General features: G+C 47.1%; 2 protein-coding genes across 3 annotated transcripts in view; one reads left to right on the top strand and one right to left on the bottom strand.

Moving 5' to 3' along the window:
* Nucleotides 1–1,644: 1,644 nt before the first annotated feature.
* On the top strand, nt 1,645–10,550 carry LOC141069420 (phosphatidylinositol polyphosphate 5-phosphatase type IV-like). The gene is made up of 4 exons (XM_073558948.1): nt 1,645–2,789; nt 5,612–5,773; nt 8,970–9,106; nt 10,180–10,550. The coding sequence occupies exons 1-3, from the start codon at nt 2,657–2,659 to the stop codon at nt 8,996–8,998; spliced, it is 324 nt and encodes a 107-aa protein (XP_073415049.1). The 5' UTR covers nt 1,645–2,656; the 3' UTR covers nt 8,999–9,106; nt 10,180–10,550.
* A 1,347-nt stretch (nt 10,551–11,897) lies between these two features.
* Nucleotides 11,898–20,283, bottom strand: part of C5 (complement C5) — a 114,469-nt gene continuing 106,083 nt past the window's right edge. For both annotated transcript variants that reach the window (XM_073558927.1, XM_073558936.1), the window contains exons 39-41: nt 13,872–13,955; nt 13,659–13,797; nt 11,898–12,144 (exon numbers count right to left, since the gene is read on the bottom strand). In XM_073558927.1, coding sequence (XP_073415028.1) covers nt 12,003–12,144; nt 13,659–13,797; nt 13,872–13,955 — 365 coding nt within the window. In that variant the 3' untranslated portion in view covers nt 11,898–12,002. The remainder of the gene's footprint in view (nt 12,145–13,658; nt 13,798–13,871; nt 13,956–20,283) is intronic.

The following is a 20,283-nucleotide window of genomic DNA, read 5'->3' as shown; positions in this document are numbered from 1 at the left end:
TTAATTTTTCCAACAAAAATATTCCTTTAGCATCAATTTTTTCATTCTCACATGGGCAACAGGATAAAATGGATCCTAAAATTTGTTGGGCAATTTCTCCTGAGTACACCAATACCTCATATGTGGTCATAAACCACTGTTTGGGCGCACGGCAGGGCCAGGAAGGGAAGGAGCGCCATTTCACTTTTTGAATGGAAAATTAGCTCCAATTGTTAGCAGACACCATGTCGCTTTTGGAGAGCCCCTGTGTGCCTAAACAGTGAAAAAAAACACAAGTGACACCATTTTTGGAACTAGACCCCTTAAGGAACTTATCTAGATTTGTGGTGAGCACTTTGAACCCCCAAGTGCTTCACAGAAGTTTAAAACACAGAGTAGTGAAAATAAAAAATCATTTTTTTTCCTCAAAAATGATTTTTTTAGTCCGCTATATTTTCTTTTCACAAGGCTAACAGGAGAAATTCGACCCCAAAAGTTGTTGTGCAATTTGTCCTAAGTCCACCGATATCCTATATGAGGGGAGGAACCATTGTTTGGGAACATGTGAGAGCTCAGAAGGGAAGTAGCACCATTTTGGAATGCAGACTTTGATGGAATGTTCTGCAGACGTCATGTTGCATTTGCAGAGCCCCTGATGTGCCTAAACAGAGAAACCCCCAACAAGTGACCCCATTTTGGAAACTAGACCCCCCAAGGAGCTTATTTAGATGTGTAGTGAGAACTTTGAACCCCCAAGTGCTTTACAGAAGTTTAGAAACGCAAAGCAGTGAAAATAAAAAATCATTGTTTTCCCTCAAAAATGATTTTTTAGCCCCCTATTTTTTATTTTCCCAAGGGTAACAGGAGAAATTGGACCCCAAAAGTTGTTGTGCAATTTTTCCTGAGTACAGTGATACCCCATATGTTGGGGTAAACCACTGTTTGGGCACACGATGGGGCTTGGAAGGGAGGGAGCACAGTTTGACTTTTTTTAACGCAAAATTGTCTGGAATCAATGGTGGCGCCATGTCGCGTTTGGAGACCCCCTGATCTACCTAAACAATGGAAACCCCTCAATTCTAACTCCAACCCTAACCCCAACACATCCTTAATCCCAACCATAACCCTAACCCCAACACACCCCTAACCCTAATCCCAACCCTAACCATAACCCTAACCACAAGCTTAACCCTAACTCCAACACACCTCCAACCCTAATCTTAACCCTAAACATAACCCTAATTCCAATCCTAACACTAATTCCAACCGTAATTCTAACCCTAATTCTAACCCTAACCCTAATAGAAAAATAAAAATATTTTATTATTTGTCCCTACCTATGGGGCTGATAAGGGGGTGGGTGATTTACTATTTTGTTTATTGAGTAAATGGAATCTGCCGTTTGGCAGATTCGACGGACGCACTGCACATGTGCCAGCCATTTTGGATGATGGCGGCGCCCATGATCTGGAATGGCGGGACTTGGAGGGTACCGTGGGGGGAGGGGGGTGATCGGAAGACAGGGGGGAGGGAAGGGGAGCAGATGAGGGAAGGGGAGCAGATGATGACAGCGGCGGCGGCAGATCGCCACTGTCACTTGGTGGCGGGGGCCGATTGCCCCTGTCAGCCGGTGGTAGTGGTGGTGGGGGGGGATCGGTGTCTTCAGCCATGCCCGATGCTATTTCAGCATCGGCCATGGCTGGATTGTAATATTTCATCAAATTTCATTGATGAAATATTACTATCGCTCTGATTAGCTGTTTCACTTTCAACAGCCAATCAGAGCGATCATAGCCACGGGGGGACGAAGCCACCCCCCCTGGGGTGAAGCACAAAGCCTCCTGTATCTGCGGGTCAGGTGACCATTCAGTGACCCCGGTCACCCGACCCGCTGGGGGGCTATCAATTCATGACGCCACATAGGCGTTGTGGGTCGGATTGGCACCGACTTTCATGACGCCTACGTGGCTTCAAAGGTTGAGAAGGGGTTAAGGATCGGTAAGCTGGCTTTTCTTTTCTACTTTGATTATTGTATTAAATCATCCCTCGACCAAAACTGTGCTGCTAGCTATAGACCTGTCACTAATCTTCCATTCATCTCTAAACTTCTGGTATGCTTGGTCCACTCCCGTGTAATCCACTATCTCTCAGATAACTCTCATCGTGACTCTCTACAGTCCAGTTTCCTCTCTTTATACTCTACTGAAACTGCCCTCACTAAAGTTTCTAATGATCTACTAACAGTTAAATCTAATGGTCACTATTCCATGCTAATTCTCCTAGATCTCTCTGCAGCATTTTACACTGGATCATCAGCTCCTCCTCACTATGCTCCGCTCTATCGGCCTCAAGGACACCGTTCTCTCCTGGTTCTCCTCTGACCGCTCCTTCACTGTATCTTTTGCTGGATCTTCCTCCTCTTCCCCTTAGGGTCCCGTTTCACTTAGAGACACACCAGCGATCCCGACAACGATACGACCTGGTAAGGATCGCTAGTGCGTCGCTTAATGGTCGCTAGTAAGCTGCCAAACAGGCAGATCTCTTCAGCGATGCAGCAACGATTCAGCGATCCATATAACGACCTCGGCGGTCGTTGGTACCTTGTCACACAGCAGCTTTTCTGACGATTCCCACCTGCGCCAACGAGGTCGCTCGTCGGCGTCAAGCACAGCGATGCATGCTGGCCAACGATGAAAAAATGGCCCAGGACATTCGAGCACGATCAGCGATATCCAGCGGGGGGGGCCGGTCGCTGCTGCGTGTCACACAAAACGAGATCGCTGACACCAACCCGTACCGCTCCAATCCCTGTGAGCATGATCAGTCACCGGTGTCTTGTCTTGTTCTGCTCATTAGTCTCCAACTGCACACCCCGTGTGATGAGCTGTAGTTCCACCTTCTGCCTCTGGAGGCAGTGCAGTAATATTGGAAGGTTCCAGACGTAGTGAATGATGCAGGCCTGGATTGGCAATATAACCAACCAGGCATTTTCCCGCTGGGCCGCTGTCACGTGGGCCGCGGGCATCTGGCCGCTTGCCAGCTGCTGCGGCCACTGTTGCTCCTGCCGCCGGCCCTCTGCGGCACGGCGGTGATAGTTTCAAGTTCCTCCCGCACTGCAGGGAGATAAGCTGCCACGCCGTAGCATGAGACCCCCCGCCCCGCCCCGCCCCGCCCCTCACAGCGTCGCACTCGCTTGCCTGCTCGCTCTGTTCGCAGGACCTGTGATGAGGTCACAGGAGGGGATGAGTCAAGGGGGGTCACATGATCAGGAGCCTTTGTCCAGACCCCCGTTCATGTCACCCCTGACTCCACCCCTCCTGTGACCTCATAACAGGTCCTGTGCGCTCAGCCTTGCCTCTACCGTCTGCAAGACTCTGCTTTGCTGTTGTCATGGTGCTGGTTGAGGTAAGTATGTGTGGGGTCAGGATTTACAGTGTGGATGTAGCAGAGCTGTGTGTGTACGAGGTGTACGGAGCGGAGCCGTGTGTACGAGGTGTACGGAGCGGAGCCGTGTGTACGAGGTGTACGGAGAGGAGCCGCGTGTGTACGTGGTGTACGGTGCGGAGCCGTGTGTACGAGGTGTACGGAGCGGAGCCATGTGTACGAGGTGTACGGAGAGGAGCCGCGTGTGTACGTGGTGTACGGTGCGGAGCCGTGTGTACGTGGTGAACGGTGCGGAGCCGTGTGTATGTGATGTACGGAGCGGAGCCGCGTGTGTACGAGGTGTACGGAGCGGAGCCGCACGTGTACGAGGTGTACGGAGCGGAGCCGCACGTGTACGAGGTGTATGGAGCGGAGCCGCACGTGTACGAGGTGTACGGAGAGGAGCCGCACGTGTACGAGGTGTATGGAGCGGAGCCGTGTGTATGAGGTGTACGGAGCGGAGCCACGTGTGTACGAGGTGTACGGAGAGGAGCCGCACGTGTACGAGGTCTACTGAGCGGAGCCGTGTGTGTACGAGGTGTACGGAGCGGAGCCGCGCGTGTACGAGGTGTAAGGAGCGGAGCCATGTGTGCACGAGGTGTACGGAGAGGAGCCGCGTGTGTACGAAGAGGAGCCACGCGTGTACGGAGAGGAGCCGTGTGTACAAGGTGTACGGAGAGGAGCCACGCGTGTACGAGGTGTACGGAGAGGAGCCGCGTGTGTACGAGGTGTACGGAGAGCAGCCACGCGTGTACGAGGTGTACGGAGCGGAGCCGCACGTGTACGAGGTGTACGGAGCGGAGCCACGTGTGTACGGAGAGGAGCCGCACGTGTACGAGGTGTACGGAGCGGAGCCGTGTGTGTACGAGGTGTACGGAGAGGAGCCACGCATGTACGAGGTGTACGGAGAGGAGCCACGCGTGTACAAAACATACAAAGCGTGCTTTTCCCATGGACACAGGAGTATACGGCAGAGCCCCGAGGAGCATTTTAAAACACACACATGACGTTCCACCGGAAGTGACGTGCTGGAAGCTGACCGGAAATGAGATAATTTCTTGAGGAGATTGTGACGGAACCAGGAATGCTTCAGATCCATCACCGTGTCCTCCTCCGACAGCGCAGACAGCAGGATCGCCTTGGAATCGGGGATGCCGGCCATGTGAGCGGATCATGATAGGTCCTGCACCGGGAGGCTCAGGTGGGCACTACAATGGGAGCCGGGCTGCTATAGTATCTTTATAGAATCTTTCTTTATTTCTTTCTCTCTTTTTCGTTCTTTCTCTGTTCTTTCATTCTCTGTTCTGTCTTTCCCTCATTTTCTTTCTCTCTCTGTTCTTTCTTTCTCTCTAATCTTTCTTTTTTCTCTCTCTGTTCTTTCTTCCCCTCTTTCTTTCTTTTTCTTTCCTCTCTTTCTCGCTGTTCTTTCTTTCTTTTCTTTACTTCTTTCTTTCTCTCTCTGTTCTTTCTCTGTCTCTCTGTTCTTTCTTTCCCCTCTTTCTTTCTCTCTCTGTTCTTTCTCTGTCTCTCACTGTTCTTTCTTTGTCTCTCACTGTTCTTTCTTTCTTTCCCCTTTCTTTCTCGCTCTCTGTTTTCTTTTTTCTCTCTCTGTTTTCTCTCTTCCTTAGTGCCAGTCAGTGTGCCCATAATGCCAGCCACTGTGCCCTCAGTACCAGTCAGTGTGATCAGCAGTGCTAAATGGGTGCGATTAGGTGTGGACATGGGTGTGACTAGTTGTGAAATGGGTGTGGCTGGGCGTTGCCAAAATTTACAGCGGCAGTCTTTGTCCATCTTTCCCTTCTTCAAAAGTTGGGAGGTATGATCGGGGCGGCTATGACCAGGGGGTCTGGTTGCCCAATAGAGAGTAGTTCTGCCAGGAATTCTGTAATCATGCATACAAAAGGGGACAGAGATTTGGGAGGAGTACTGTACCTAAAAGCAATAAATAGGACTGAGCTGAAATACTGGGCACAGCTGTGACTGCATGTTATATAGTCGTGTTAATCTTCTCTCACTTCTTGTAAACTATAAGTGTACAAAGATATTATATAGTCACCATGTGACTAGTGGGCCTGTGTAACTTCAAATGCCAGGGCTGAATTTTAGTCCCAGTCCGGCCCTGGAATGATGGCACTGTATAAGGGGACGCACAGGTTGTTCCAGCATGGATAATAATCTCTTGTTTCTTCTCTTCTGCTTGACCTTCCAGTGGACGTTACAAGTCGCTTTGATGAAGTTTTCTGGTTCGGTGACTTTAACTTCCGATTGAACAAGGATCGTTCAGGAGTGAACTCCATTTTACAACGTAAACCGGAGTTAGACATGTCACGGCTGCTGCAGTACGATCAGCTGATCAAAGAGATGAACGAAGGTAATGGTGGATTGGACGCTAACTTATTATTTCACATTTTTTGCTTCTTCACAGGTGAAAGTTCAGATGAGTGAGAATAGCGGCTGCGGAGCATTAACTTTGTTACAAATGTACAATAACAGATTAGTTTGTATGTTCTCCCCGTGTTTGCGTGGGTTTCCTCCGGGTTCTCCGGTTACTTCCCACACGCCAAAGACATACTGATAGGGAATTTAGATTGTGATCACCACCGGGGGCAGTGCCAATAATGTCTGTAAAGCGCTGTGGAATTAATGGCGCTATATAAATGAGTAAAATCAATAAATACATAGTATATACTGCAGTGCAGCCCCCCCCCCCCCCCCCCCGCTGCAGACAGACATAGGATTTAGGGGCGTCTCACAAAGCCGTTATGCCGTCAGCAAAAGTCGTGGATTAGGAAAGAGGAGACTGAGGTGCAGGTGAACAAATCTGAGCTGGAAAATGAGCACAGACCGCCATCTGCTCCAGCCTCTGATTACTGGGAGACTCTAAGGGTATGTGCACACGCTGCAGATTCCGCTGCGTTTCCGCAGCGGTTTTGGCCGCTGCGGACCCGCAGCAGTTTTAGCTGCGGTGTACAGTACCATTCAAATGAATGGTCTAAAAAAAACGCTGTGTAGACATTGCGGAAAAATCCGCGCGGATTTGCTGCGGTTTTGAATCCGCAGAAAGAATTGACATGTCAATTCTTTCTGCGGAAACCGCTGCGGGTTCCTATCGCCACCATTGTGGAGATGGTGAATCCGCAGGACCAAACCGCAGGCAAAACCGCAGATAATCCGCAGGTCTTTTGACCTGCGGTTTATCTGCGGTTTTTGCAAAATCCGTGCGGATTAATCTGCAGCGGATTCCGCAGCGTCTGCACACACCCTTAATGTTGCTCCTGCGCACTCTCATAAGCTTATTATTTCTTTTTCTCTCCAGGGTCCATATTTAAGGGATTTGAAGAGGCTGCTATTCAGTTTCTCCCCACATATAAGTTTCACAAAACAATCACTGACCTCAGGGAGACCAGTCAAAGAAAACACTGCGGCAGCCAGCAAAGGCGGTCAATCAGTGAAATCCTAGGTGCATTGCTCCCTGGGAAATACGAATATGCAAATAAAGTCCGTGGAGCCGCATTTAAGAGTCTCAAACACGGGACTAGCCAGATCTTCCTCCAAACAGTGATTGTTTTGTGATGTTGGTCTACTAGGCATTGCTCCCACCTAGCCAGAATCCTACTCCACACTGATGAGGGGCAACACCCCAAAACAACTGTTTGTGGATGGATACCTGGCCTTGGTATTTCCCTTGTCATATCTGTAAACTCGTAAAGAGCTGGATATTGACTTAAAGGGCCGCTTAATATGGTGGTAATGGTGGTTTCCGAAAGGAGCCACTCCTTGGTTGGGTCCTTCCCTGGAGGTAGATCTGGCTAGTCCTGTATTTGAGACTCTTAAATGAGGCTCCACGGACTTTATTTGCATACACATATAAGTTTGACATTGGCTGTGACGAATATGACAGCACATTGAAGCAGAGAACGCCTCCTATACGGTGAGAGAAAAGCTGGGGGGGACCTGAACCTCTTATGTGTGTCATATGTGAAAGCTGTGAACTTGGTATCAATAGACGTCTTTGACTAGGAGGGCTTGCTCTAACAGAAGCCATAGCTTTAGAAATCCGCTGGATAGAACATTTTCTTTGTTTATATGCAAATGAGGTGTATGGATCACTGTGGGCCGAGACATACAATCCAGAGCCTTTTCTCTGGCAGTTACACTGGCTAGCTCCTCCCCCACTGCAATACTTCACAGTACTGGGCCAGTGAAGGTGTTGGAGAGCAGGTGCTGCTCTGCATCGGGTAGCCCCACCTGTGGAGCTCCAAGCATTTCATTTGCATATAGATTTTTCTCCCAAACTATCCAGTGGATTTTTAAACTACAGCTTACTGCTCCTCTCCCTCCCCCCCACCCCCCATCACTGCAGCCAGTTTTTCTTTTTACAACTTACATTTTTTCTTCCTAATTCTAGAGCCATAGCATCGTTTTTCTGTCGATGGCGATATAAATGCTTGTTTTTGGGGGGAATAGTTGCAGTTTTGAATGACAACATTCATTTTACCACATAATGTACAAAAAATTCCAAGTGGGATGAAATGTTTAAAAAAAAAATGCATGTCTAACACTGTTTTGTTTTTCTGGCGTTCATTCTATGACAAGAATAGGACTAAAAGTGGTTAATCGGCCATGACAGTTTGATTATGAGCAGCTGAAGTGTTGGGAGAGACGGCTGCTCACCGTATCTCCATCCCTGAATGTGGTTCACTGTGTAGAATGAGAACTGTTTGTCTCTCACATGTCTGTGTGTATGGAGGTGTGCAGACCTCCTGGATTGAGTGCTTTTTCTAAAGGACTAAGAAGCTGGACTCTCGTGCTGGTTAGCCAGCCTGACTTATTGTACGGACTTTTTGCTTTATGTTTTACTTTATACTTTACTAAGGCTGTATTTCAGTTTCCTACGATGTGGTTTATTAGGAATGAAATAAACCAGCCGGACTAGAAATGGTTCCTGTGATGCCTTAGATCGCTCCCAAATGAGTTGCATTGTTACAACAGATACATGGAAACTTAGGAAAACTATTATATAGTGCGTGACCACATGTGGACTCCTGGGAAAAGCAGCTCTGTCATCACCTTATACTAGATTGTGCACCCAGGTTTCCTCCAACTCAGTGTCATATCTAGATTACACACCTTTTTTGTTTGCAAAAAAAATATAACCTTACACCCTGCCCCCCCCCCCTCCAGTGGAGATATTGCCGTTACCTGGTGGTTACAGTGCCCTGTGCCGTTCTTTAGATCCCCTTTTGCATGGTCCTCCACGTGACCAGCTCTGGTGGGTCGCACATGTCTGGTCACTTCGTCCCACCAACTAGCAATACTTGTATATGGACTCCGTTTGAAAAATGCTCCTAATGGACAAAACTGCTGTTTTCCAGAAGGGGATACATATGGTGAAAGGGTCATAGCCTCTCACAATGCTCAAGTTGCCCCTTCAAACGAGGTAATGGAGGTGGCCGCACATAGCAAGCCTCTTATATAACCACCGTTACCCTCAGGAACTGGTGTGCTGCAGTATTGGGGGGGACTACAAGGCTGCACGCCGCACACTAATCTCTGGATCTCTGCAGGATCGGGTGGTGTACAAGAGTCGGAGTAAGGGCGATATCCGCGTCCTGAAGTACGCCTCCTGCTCCCTGGTGAAGACCTCCGACCACAGGCCTGTATTCGGATTATTTCAAGTGAGGATCAGACCCGGCAGAGACAAGTAAGTAATAATTGGTGCCCGCGGGGTCTGTGCTGTGATATCTGGTTCTCAGTGGACAACCGTCCAACGCTTATCCACAGGGTCGGCGTGGGGGTCTGACCCCTGTAAGTGGCAGAATGAGGTACTCCTGTCCCCACTAGTGTATCAGTGTATGTGCTCGACCGACGTTCTGTATATTCTCTGTCACTTCCTGAAAAACCAAGCGCAGCACCATAATGAACCGAGCGGTGGTGGGGACAGATATGCCTTGTTCCGCCACTCGGTGCGGGGCCCAATGGTTGGATCCACACCGATCTGCAAATTAAATGATTGAAAGAAGTTGTCCCCTTGGAACTAGTTTATGCCACTGGGTGGACCCATAAGAAATAGCATTACTAACATCCAGAGGCTGAGAACGTCCTGCTCACTGAGCTGCATGGCTCAGTATGAGACCGTGCTGATACAGTGCAACAAATTATGCTCCCGTGTCTGCTGGGGAGGATCCGGACCAGATTCAGCTCTTGGAGGGTAAAGAAGATTTCCATGAGGTCAGTGGCTATACATCAATCTGTGTCTGGGCCCCCAATGATATGACCATGGGGTCCACGCGCCCTGTTATTTGCAGTAACCCTTCCTTGTAAGAAATGCAGAGAATGGGGACTCCAGCTCCTCAGTCTTGCAGTATAATGCTCCTACAGGTGTACAGCCACATTAGCTTATCAGATTTTAACGGTGAAGAGATATCTGGCTCTACGTGAATAAATCTAATTTATTTCAGGAACATAAATATAGACAGGACAGCTCAGTCAACAAAACCCAACGCGTTCTGACCAGAAAGACCATCATTCAGACCTTCTGATCAAAACGCATTGGTTTTGCTGACTGAGCTGTCCTGTCTATATTTATGTTCCTGAAATAAATTAGATTTTAGTCCACTCACTGTGTGCAACGTATCTTTTCACCGTTATGTTCCCTGTAAAATAAGTATACGCAACGGCACGCATCTGATTTCTCCCGCATCTGCGTCCCTATTACCTGTCTTTCAGTATTGGCGTTTGCACAGTGTAAAGTTGCCCTTGTGTTCTTCCTCGCAGCATCCCCTTGGCGGCCGGACTGTTTGACTGCGAGTTGTATCTACTGGGCATCAAGAGGAGAATCTCCCGAGAGCTGCAGAAACAGCACGCAATGAAAAACCCAAAAAACAGCACCGTCTGTCTAGATTGGCGTAATGTCATCTATGAGATGTGGTTGTTTCAGGCTCCTTAAACACAGAGAAATGAAGATTTTGCTGGACGGGGTCCCTGGGTGAACTCAGCGGAAAGACCCTGGTGCCCTGGAGTGATGTGTGATAGGTTGGTGTTACGTCACTTTTCTGGGCTCCAAATGAGAATCACATAATATTTTTATTAATGTTTTTTGTTACTTTTTATGTGAATAAAAGCTACTGTGGTCAAATGTTCACCCACATCAGTGTTGTTTTATATACTGACGCACATGTCTTCGGTCCCCTGGTCCGGAGCGTGACCAGGGTACTAGATGGCAAGATCTGACTTCTATGTCAACATCTGTTCAGCACAGGGATGCACACACAAATACTGGAACAGACCCCAAACCTTCAGAATGTGCCGACATTTATTCTATAATTGTCAGGTATTAACGTATTCAGCTATCAAACCAGAGTTTGGGGCATGAGAAAAATGTGCCCCAAAGAACAACATGGTGATAGTATGCTTCCTCTATCCTCCAGTAGGAAGAGCGCTTTTTGCCTGTACCCACCACTAGGTAAGACCTGCTTAATCATATTATGTATCTCTGTATACTGGGGGCTCCCCCTAGTGGTGACTGCAGGCTGAATGTTATCATATATCTTTCTATACAGGGAGTTCCCCCAGCAGAGGCATAATGATCGCGGTCACTGTGTTTGCCGCAGCGACTAGTCCCGTGACAAGCCCGACAATGCCAGCCCCTACTTCAGCTGCATGTGCGTCCGAGAATGCACATCCAGCTGAAGTGTATTGCAGTGTACGAAATCGCCGAGTCCATGTGCTGCAGTACACGCTGCTGGAAAATCGGAGGCCAGCAGCTGACGTCAGGGTGCACCAGGCACATGGTAGTGATATCATAATGCAAAGTATCTCTTTCTGAATACAGGGAGCCCCCTCTAATGGTGGCTGCAGACAGAATGTTAGCTTGTATCTTCACAATGGAGCTGACATAAATCTTCCATGTTTTGTGACTTGCTTTGTGTCCTTGGCTCCACCATCTTGTTCTTTATGTTTCTGATTAGCATCAGTCTTTGAAAAATGACAATGTAGGTACAGTGTTACAGCTCTGGATGTGATTGAAGGATAAGACATGATGTAACAGCAGAATAGTGTCTGCATATCTGGAGGTGACTGGAGGATAAGACTTTATAGACGCCTACAATTCATTACCAGGCTGTAGGATGGTGGCTGTCTCTATATTTCTGGATTATAGGATATGTCTCATTTTCTATGGCTCAGTTCTCTCTTTGTTAACAGCGCAGCCTCCCTGTCATGGCTGTGTCAGGTACTGCAGCTTAGCCCCATTGACATGAGCACCACACACCTGGACATTAGGGGGCGCTGTTACTATTGGTGAAGCTCATGCTACACTAGGGTGAGTTAAGTGACCTGGCGATCGCACTGTTACATTGTGTCAGCTGATCTGCAATTTTTCCTATTTCTGGGTTTCTGCTGACTTGTGACAGCCATCATAGGCTGCAATGAAAGTCATTAACCCTCCGGTGCTGCGTCCAGATGCGACCTCCGCAGAGTATTCGGCCATGGGATTCGAGGTAATCGATTTTATTTATACAACTTTTCTAATTTTTTGGGAATATAAAATAAGACAGGAGACTTTACAGACACACTGTAACAGATCTACAGCGAGCCAACTATGATTGACAACCCTCCAGTAAAAAGTTTTCTGAGAATTCATCCAGGATGGAGATGAAATGTCCACAGGATGGATCCCTGCAGGACGACAACTCCGGCCACCACTCCACCCACACACTGGAGTCCAGCGGATACTCGTACCTGCATGGAAGGAAACGGCAGCACTATTACACTAATCCCATGACCTGCCACAACTAATGGTCTGACAGCTGGGGCACTGATGACCTCATGAGAGAAGCTCCTGCCAGTATATTGGCTGCTGCCAGTGACTGCTACTGCACCTCCCGTACCTGTCACAGGACTAAATTTGTCCTCCTGTTCCAAACATTTAGGCTGCATTCACACATTCAGGTTTTTTCGCGGCGGTTTTTACCACGCGATTTTGCCGCGAAAACGCAAAAAAACCACCCCATGCATTCCTATGGGATTCTGCAATGTGCTAATGCTGCGGATTTTCCTGTGGTGGAATCGCATCGCGGAAAAATCCGCAGCATGCTCATTAATTTGCGAAATCGCGGCGATTTCACCCACATAGGAATGCATTGTCCTGCTTACTTTCCGCATGTGGCTGTGCCCACCATGCGCAAAGTAAGCGGAAAATGTGCGGATGGAACCCACGGTCCGCAGGAGAGGAGACTGTCCTCCAGGCTGTGTGTACCATATCCCTGTAAAAAATAGAATTAAAATAAAAAAATCGGGTTATATTCACCTTCTGACGTCCCGCGCAGCGTCCCCAGGCTTCAGCGATACACGTGGCAGCTGACGATACTGTAGCGGTCTCGTGAGACCGTGACGTCATCAAAGGTCATTACCGCAATGCATCACTGGGAACGGGACCTGCCGGAGCATCGCGGAGGCCTGGGGACGCTGCGCGGGACGTCAGAGGGTGAATTATTTTTTTTATTATTTTTAACATTAGATCTTTTTACTACTGATGCTGCATAGGCAGCGTCAATAGTAAAATGTTGGTCATACTAGTCAAACACTATGTTTGACGAGTGTGACCATCCTGTCAATCAGTTCTCCAAGTGATGCTACAGATCGCTTGGAAAACGCTAGCATTCTGCAAGCTAATTACGCTTGCAAATCGCTAGTTTTTCCACGGGTAAATCACGGGAATTTAAAATGCGATTTTCCCGTGGAATGGAATTCCGGAATTCTCGCGGTAACTTCCGCGGGAATTCCGCTACGTGTGAACTTAGCTTTAATATTATTCACCCTCTTCCTCCCCTGGCACTTACTGATATTCGTCCTACTCCTCCTCTGGGATGGATCGATATTCGCCCTACTCCTCCCCTGGCACTTACCGATGTTCACCCCCACTCACCTCTATGTGGCACTGGCTAATATTTGCCCTCCCCCTCTGGAGGCACTTACTGATATTTGATCTCCCAGACACTGCACTTAATGATATTTGCCCCCTCCCGTCTCCATGGCTCTGGCTAATATTTTCTCTCCCTCAGCAGCACTTACTGATATTTGCTCTCCACATCACTTACTGATTGTCGCCCTTTTCATCACTTACTAATATTGGCCCTCCACGACACTTATATTCAACCTCTGCAACACTTACTGATATTTACTCCCGCCCCATCCTCCCCGTCTCCCATCCGCGGCGTTGGCTAATACTTGCCCTCCCCCTAAGCAGCACTTACTGATATTCGCGCTCCCCGCGGATCTGCAGTCCATCCTTCCCCATGATCAAATACTGCTCTCCGCTCTGCAGGATGAACGCTTCGCACGTCTTCTTTTTGATGAGCCGAATTTGTTTATTAGCCTTCACGGAGGCAGATCCTGAGGGCGGGAGAGGAAATGCAGGGTGAGCGCTGGACTTAGCTGCCATCATTATCACCATGTTCTGAATTTACCTTTATTAAATACATCCACTATGGTCACCGTGTATTTCAGGAAATCCCCCTCTTCTTCGGACGAGATGACTTTAACTTTATACGCTATGGAATGTGAAAACAAAATGAAGTTATGCATCTCTGCTTACTGTCACTGGGTTGGGTGCTATTTGCAGTGGATTACCAGCTTACAACTGGTATTTCTTATAGCTTAGGATCTTAGCATCTCGTCTGTCAGCTTGCAAAGTGAAAGTAAAATGTGCTCCAGCTACACACACAGTGAGGAGGAACTTCCAGGTTTCTTTTTTTGAAACAGTGTATTATTGTATTAAGAGAAAAACACTTTATGAATGGTAAATCCATGAACGAAATCAGACAGAAAATCCACAAAATTACATAAACATGTTACATAGAGAGAAAAGCATACTGATGTTATAATACAATCCTAATAATGAAACATGATTTCATTGCCTCTGTTTAAACCATTTGCAAACATGGTGCCTAGGTTATAGATCCAATTGGCTTCACAAGTAAGCAAGCAGCATCTGATATTTCCACCCCGCAAAGGCTTAGTAACCGGTTCTAAACCACACACCTGAAGAGAGGTAATGCTTCTTGAATGATGGAGAATAAAATGTTTAGCGACTGATGAGATGTTGCAATTAGCATTATTCTTGGTAACATTAGAAATCTATAATCTATCAATAACCGTAAAATAGAAAAAACACGGCACTCAGTGTGGAGGGAGGTGCACAAGTCGGGTATCCAGCCAACTAACAATGTAGTACAAAAACTTGGCACTCATACAATTGACCTTCATCAGAAACAGAATTTTTTCACAGTTGGTTTTATCTGAGAGGAACTGGGTATATTCATTAATAATGTGGAGAAACAGACGTCTGGGAAGCAGCAGCTACTGAGGATGAAAGGACACCATTCATGAACGCGCTGTTCAGGAGAAGCACTGAAGGTGCAGAGGAATAGCGCTTAGTCTGTGGCTGGACGCATGTATTGCTGGTATGAGAGACGTCTCTCATACCAGCAGCACATGCGTCCAGCGCGTTCACTCTCCCTGTGACACACTTGCCTCCCTGGGCAGGACATACCATTTGGAGAATCACAGCACCCAGTTGTGAACATACACGCCTGTCACAAACAATACAGGATAATTTCCTGAATATATTGCAGTACAAATTTCTGGACACCCACACCAATTATTGGATCTACCGGTCCCTGTATAACCCAAGGTGTCAAACCCGTGGGTCTGGTGATTTCCTACATGAATGGTGTCCTTTCATCCTCAGTAGCTGCTGCTTCCCAGACGTCTGTTTCTCCACATTATTAATGAATATACCCAGTTCCTCTCAGTTAAAACCAACTGTGAAAAAATTCTGTTTCTGATGAAGGTCAATTGTATGAGTGCCAAGTTTTTGTACTACACTATCAATAACCGTGGCAGCGTCACTCTGAAGCCTATCTCCGGCGCCATACTTACCTGACTTGGGGGAGCGTTGCCACGGCGCTTCTCTTCGACCGGGGCCGGAGTGCGCGTGGGAATCGCACATGCGCATAGCGCTATCCGGCGTCATTTTACTGAAGACACATTTGCAGTGTGTCTTCAGCAATATGGCGCCGGACAGCGCGGTATGGGCATGCGCGTAATCCGGCGAAAGACTCCTCCCCCCGGCCTCCGGCAGAACGGGACCGCGCTGGACACAGGGAAGAAAGGTGAGTAATGAGTATAATTTTTTTTTTGTATGTGTGCAGTTTAATAGGGGTCAGGGGGACCATGCATACCAGGAAAGGGGGGTGAGAGGACCATGCATACCAGGATAGGGGGTGAGGGGGACCATGCATATCAGGATAGGGGGGTGAGGGGACCAGGTATACCAGGATAGGGGGATGAGGGGACCATGTATACCAGGAAAGGGGGGGTAAGGGGACCGTGCATATCAGGAAAGGGGGTGAGGGGACCATGCATACCAGGAAAGGGGGGTGAGGGGGACCATGCATACCAGGAAAGGGGGAGTGAGGGCACCATGCATATCACGAAAGGGGGAGTGAGGGGACTATGCATACCACGAAAGGGGGGTGAGGGGACCATGCATACCAGGAAAGGGGGGTGAGGGGACCATGCATACCACGAAAGGGGGAGTGAGGGGACCATGCATACCACGAAAGGGGGGTGAGGGGGACCATGCATACCACGAAAGGAGGGTGAGGGGACCATGTATACCGGGAAAGGGGGAGTGAGGGCACCATGCATATCACGAAAGGGGGAGTGAGGGGACCATGCATACCACGAAAGGGGGGTGAGGGGACCATGCATACCACGAAAGGGGGGTGAGGGGACCATGCATACCACGAAAGGGGGGGTGAGAGGACCATGCATACCAGGATTGGGGGGTGAGAGGACCATGCATACCAGGATGGGGGGGTGAGGTGTAGCATGCATATCAGGATTGGGGGGTGAGGGCACCATGCATACCAGGATTGGGGGGTGAGAGGACCATGCATACCAGGATTGGGGGGTGAGGAGACAATGCATACCAGGATTGGAGAGTGAGAAACCATGCACAACAGGATTGGGGGGTGAGAGGACCATGCATACCAGGAGTGGAGGGTGAGGCGACCATGCATACCAGGATTGGGGAGTGAGAGGACCATACATACCAGGATAGGGATGAGGGGGCACCATGCATACCAGGATACGGATGAGGGGGTACCATGCATACCAGGATTAAAGGGTGAAGGGACCTTGCATACCAGGATGAGGAATGGGGTGCCATGCATACCAGAATTGGGATCAGGGGTACCATACATACCAGGATAGGGATGAGGGATGCCATGCATACCAGGACAGGATGGGGGCAGCACATACCAGGATGGGAGACCATATACCAATAAAAATGCTCGCCACCCAGGAGAAGAACGGGTTCATAGCTAGTATCATATAAATGCTAGGCAATGTGTGTTTTTAATTTTCTGGACGTGCATCCAACATAAGCTTTGTTACATGTGATGCAATCTATTTTATGAATGACGTAACATGTATTGCACTTAACAAGTTATTTTATATTAAATTTAAGTGTACTATCATAATTGTTAGACTTTTACATTAGTTATTTGTTTGCAGGTTTTACAGTTGGTGGTGCCGCATTTACAGCAATCTTTGATATCAAGCCATGTTTTTTGAGGTGTTTTAGATAAAAACACTTGGGAATAACATATTCCCCAGAGTGGGCTCTTCTTGCTACTATATTGCAATATTGCGGAATGAAGAGGTTTGTCCTGATGAAGTGGTCCTGTGTGACCTCGAAACGCATTGACTATTAAACCTGTTTAAATAAATGTTTTATCTTCACCGATATTTTGATATCAGCAGCACATGAGATACCTCCGTCTTCTCTCTGAATTGCAATATTGGCGTCTGTATTACAACAAGGATGCAAAATGCTTTTATATCTGTAATTCATATGTCTTTGTAATATGTCTATATACTTTTGTGTTTATATAATTTTGTGGATGTTGTCTGTCTTATTTCGTTCATGCATTTACCAGGACCTTATGGACCATGTGACATGTCTTTGACGATTGGTTTTTGGTTTCTTTAAAACACTTCTGTTTCTATGTTTCTTAGGTGTAGTAGCTTTGATAAAGATCGCTATAGCGATCAAAACACATCTCTCTTTGTCCCCATGTGCATCATAGTGCAGTCTAGGAGCATATCATGTTTTAACAATTTGGAATAAACTTGAAGAATTTTACCTAAAGGAGCTGGAACATCAAGTGTGTTTTTTTCATCATTCATTCACGTCTCATCAGGATGGCGTTCCATGCACCTTCATGACCCAGCCTATTTTGACCTTAATGACCTGCCCATTTTTTGCAATTCTGACCAGTGTCCCTTTATGAGGTAACTAGCTGCTGGCCCGATTCTAAAGCATCGGGTACTCTAGAATATGGCCAGCGGCAGATTAAAATAAAAAATGTGATATACTTACCATCCGACGGCCCCCGGACTCTGTCCCTCCTCTCCACACTGCCGGCATCTTCTGTTCCCAGTACTGCTTTGCGCCAAAGACCGCTGCTGACGTCACTCTCGCGAGAGCGCGACGTCATCAGCGGTATTTCACGCAAAGCTGCCCCCGACTGCGCTGGCTGCGACCGTTACAAACAGCTGCGCCTGTCGCTGATTGGTTGCGGACTGGCGGGGGCCTGGCGGCCGCGACCAATCACCGGCCCGCGATTTTGGTTACAGACAGACACGATAAGGCGTTTATATATATATATATAGATAACTCTGGAATGCTTCAATGCATCCTAGTGATTCTGAGATTGTTTTTTGTGACATTGGGCTTCATGTTAGTGGTAAATTTAGGTTGTTAATTTTTGCGTTTATTTGTGAAAAAAAAGGAAATTTGGTGAAAATTTTGAAAATTTCGCCATTTTCAAATTTTGAATTTTTATTCTGTTAAACCAGAGAGTTATGTGACACAAAGTAGTTAATAAATAACATTTCCCACATGTCTACTTTACATCAGCACAATTTTGAAACAATTTTTTTTTTATTAGGAAGATATAAGGGTTAAAGAGTTGACCAGTGATTTCTCATTTTTACAACAAAATTTACAAAACCATTTTTTTTTTTAGGGACCACCTCACATAAGAAGTCACTTTGAGGGGTCTATATGACAGAAAATACCCAAAAGTGACACCATTCTAAAAACTGCACATCTCAAGCTACTCAAAACTACATTCAAGAAGATTATTAACCCTTCAGGTGCTTCACAGGAACTAAAGCAACGTAGAAGGAAAAAATGGACATTTTAATTTTTCCAACAAAAATTTTCTTTTAGCATCAATTTTTTCATTTTCACATGGGCAACAGGATAAATTGGATCCTAAAATTTGTTGAGCAATTTCTCCTGAGTACACAGATACCTCATATGTGGTCATAAACCACTGTTTGGCCGCACAGCAGGGCCAGGAAGGGAAGGAGTTCCATTTCACTTTTTGAATGGAAAATTAGCTCCAATTGTTAGCAGACACCATGTCGCGTTTGGAGAGCCCCTGTGTGCCTAAACAGTGAAAAAAATCATAAGTGACACCATTTTTGGAACTAGATCCCTTAAGGAACTTATCTAGATTTGTGGTGAACACTTTGAACTCCCAAGTGCTTCACAGAAGTTTATAACGCAGAGCAGTGAAAATAAAAAATCATTTTTTTTTCCTCAAAAATGATTTTTTTAGCCCGCTATATTTTCTTTTCACAAGGCTAACAGGAGAAATTGGACCCCAAAAGTTGTTGTGCAATTTGTCCTAAGTCCACCGATATCCTATATGTGGGGAGGAACCACTGTTTGGGCGCATGGGAGAGCTCGGAAGGGAAGTAGTGACATTTTGGAATGCAGACTTTGATGGAATGTTCTGCAGACGTCATGTTGCATTTGCAGAGCCCCTGATGTGCCTAAACAGAGAAACCCCGAACAAGTGACCCCATTTTGGAAACTAGACCCCCCAAGGAGCTTATTTAGATGTGTAGTGAGAACTTTGAACCCCCAAGTGCTTTACAGAAGTTTATAAACGCAGAGCAGTTAAAATAAAAAATCATTTTTTTTTCCCTCAAAAATGATTTTTTAGCCCCCTATTTTTTATTTTCCCAAGGGTAACAGGAGAAATTGGACCCTAAAAGTTGTTGTGCAATTTTTCCTGAGTACGGTGATACCCCATATGTTGGGGTGAACCACGGTTTGGGCACATGTTGGGGCTTGGAAGGGAGGAGCACCGTTTGACTTTTTTTAACGCAAAATTGGCTGGAATCAATGGTGGCACCATGTCACGTTTGGAGACCCCCTGATCTACCTAAACAATGGAAACCCCTCAATTCTAGCTCCAACCCTAACCCCAACACACCCCTAACCCCAACACACCCCTAACCCCAACCATAACCCTAACCCCAACACACCCCTAACCCTAATCCCAACCCTAACCACAAGCCTAACCTTAATCCCAACTCTAACTCCAACACACCCCCAACCCTAATCTTAACCCAAACCATAACCCTATTTCCAACTTTAACCCTAATTCCAATCCTAACCCTAATTCCCATCTTAACCCTAATTCCAATCCTAACACTAATTCCAACCGTAATTCTAACCCTAAAATAAAAATAAAAATATTTTATTACTTGTCCCTACCTATGGGGCTGATAAGGGGGTGGGTGATTTACTATTTTGTTTATTGAGTGAATGGAATCTGCTGTTTGGCAGATTCGACGGACGCACTGCACATGTGCCAGCCATTTTAGAAGATGGCGGCGCCCATGATCTGGAACAGCGGGACTTGGAGGGTACCGTGGGGGGAGGGGGGGGTGATCGGAAGATGGGGGAGCGGAGGGAAGGGGAGCAGATGATGACAGCGGCGGCAGATC

Source organism: Dendrobates tinctorius, unplaced genomic scaffold (genome assembly GCF_039654945.1).
Source record: "Dendrobates tinctorius isolate UK_male_01 unplaced genomic scaffold, ASM3965494v1 ptg000013l, whole genome shotgun sequence".
Lineage (NCBI taxonomy): Eukaryota > Metazoa > Chordata > Amphibia > Anura > Dendrobatidae > Dendrobates > Dendrobates tinctorius.
This window is presented reverse-complemented; position numbering and strand designations above follow the sequence as displayed.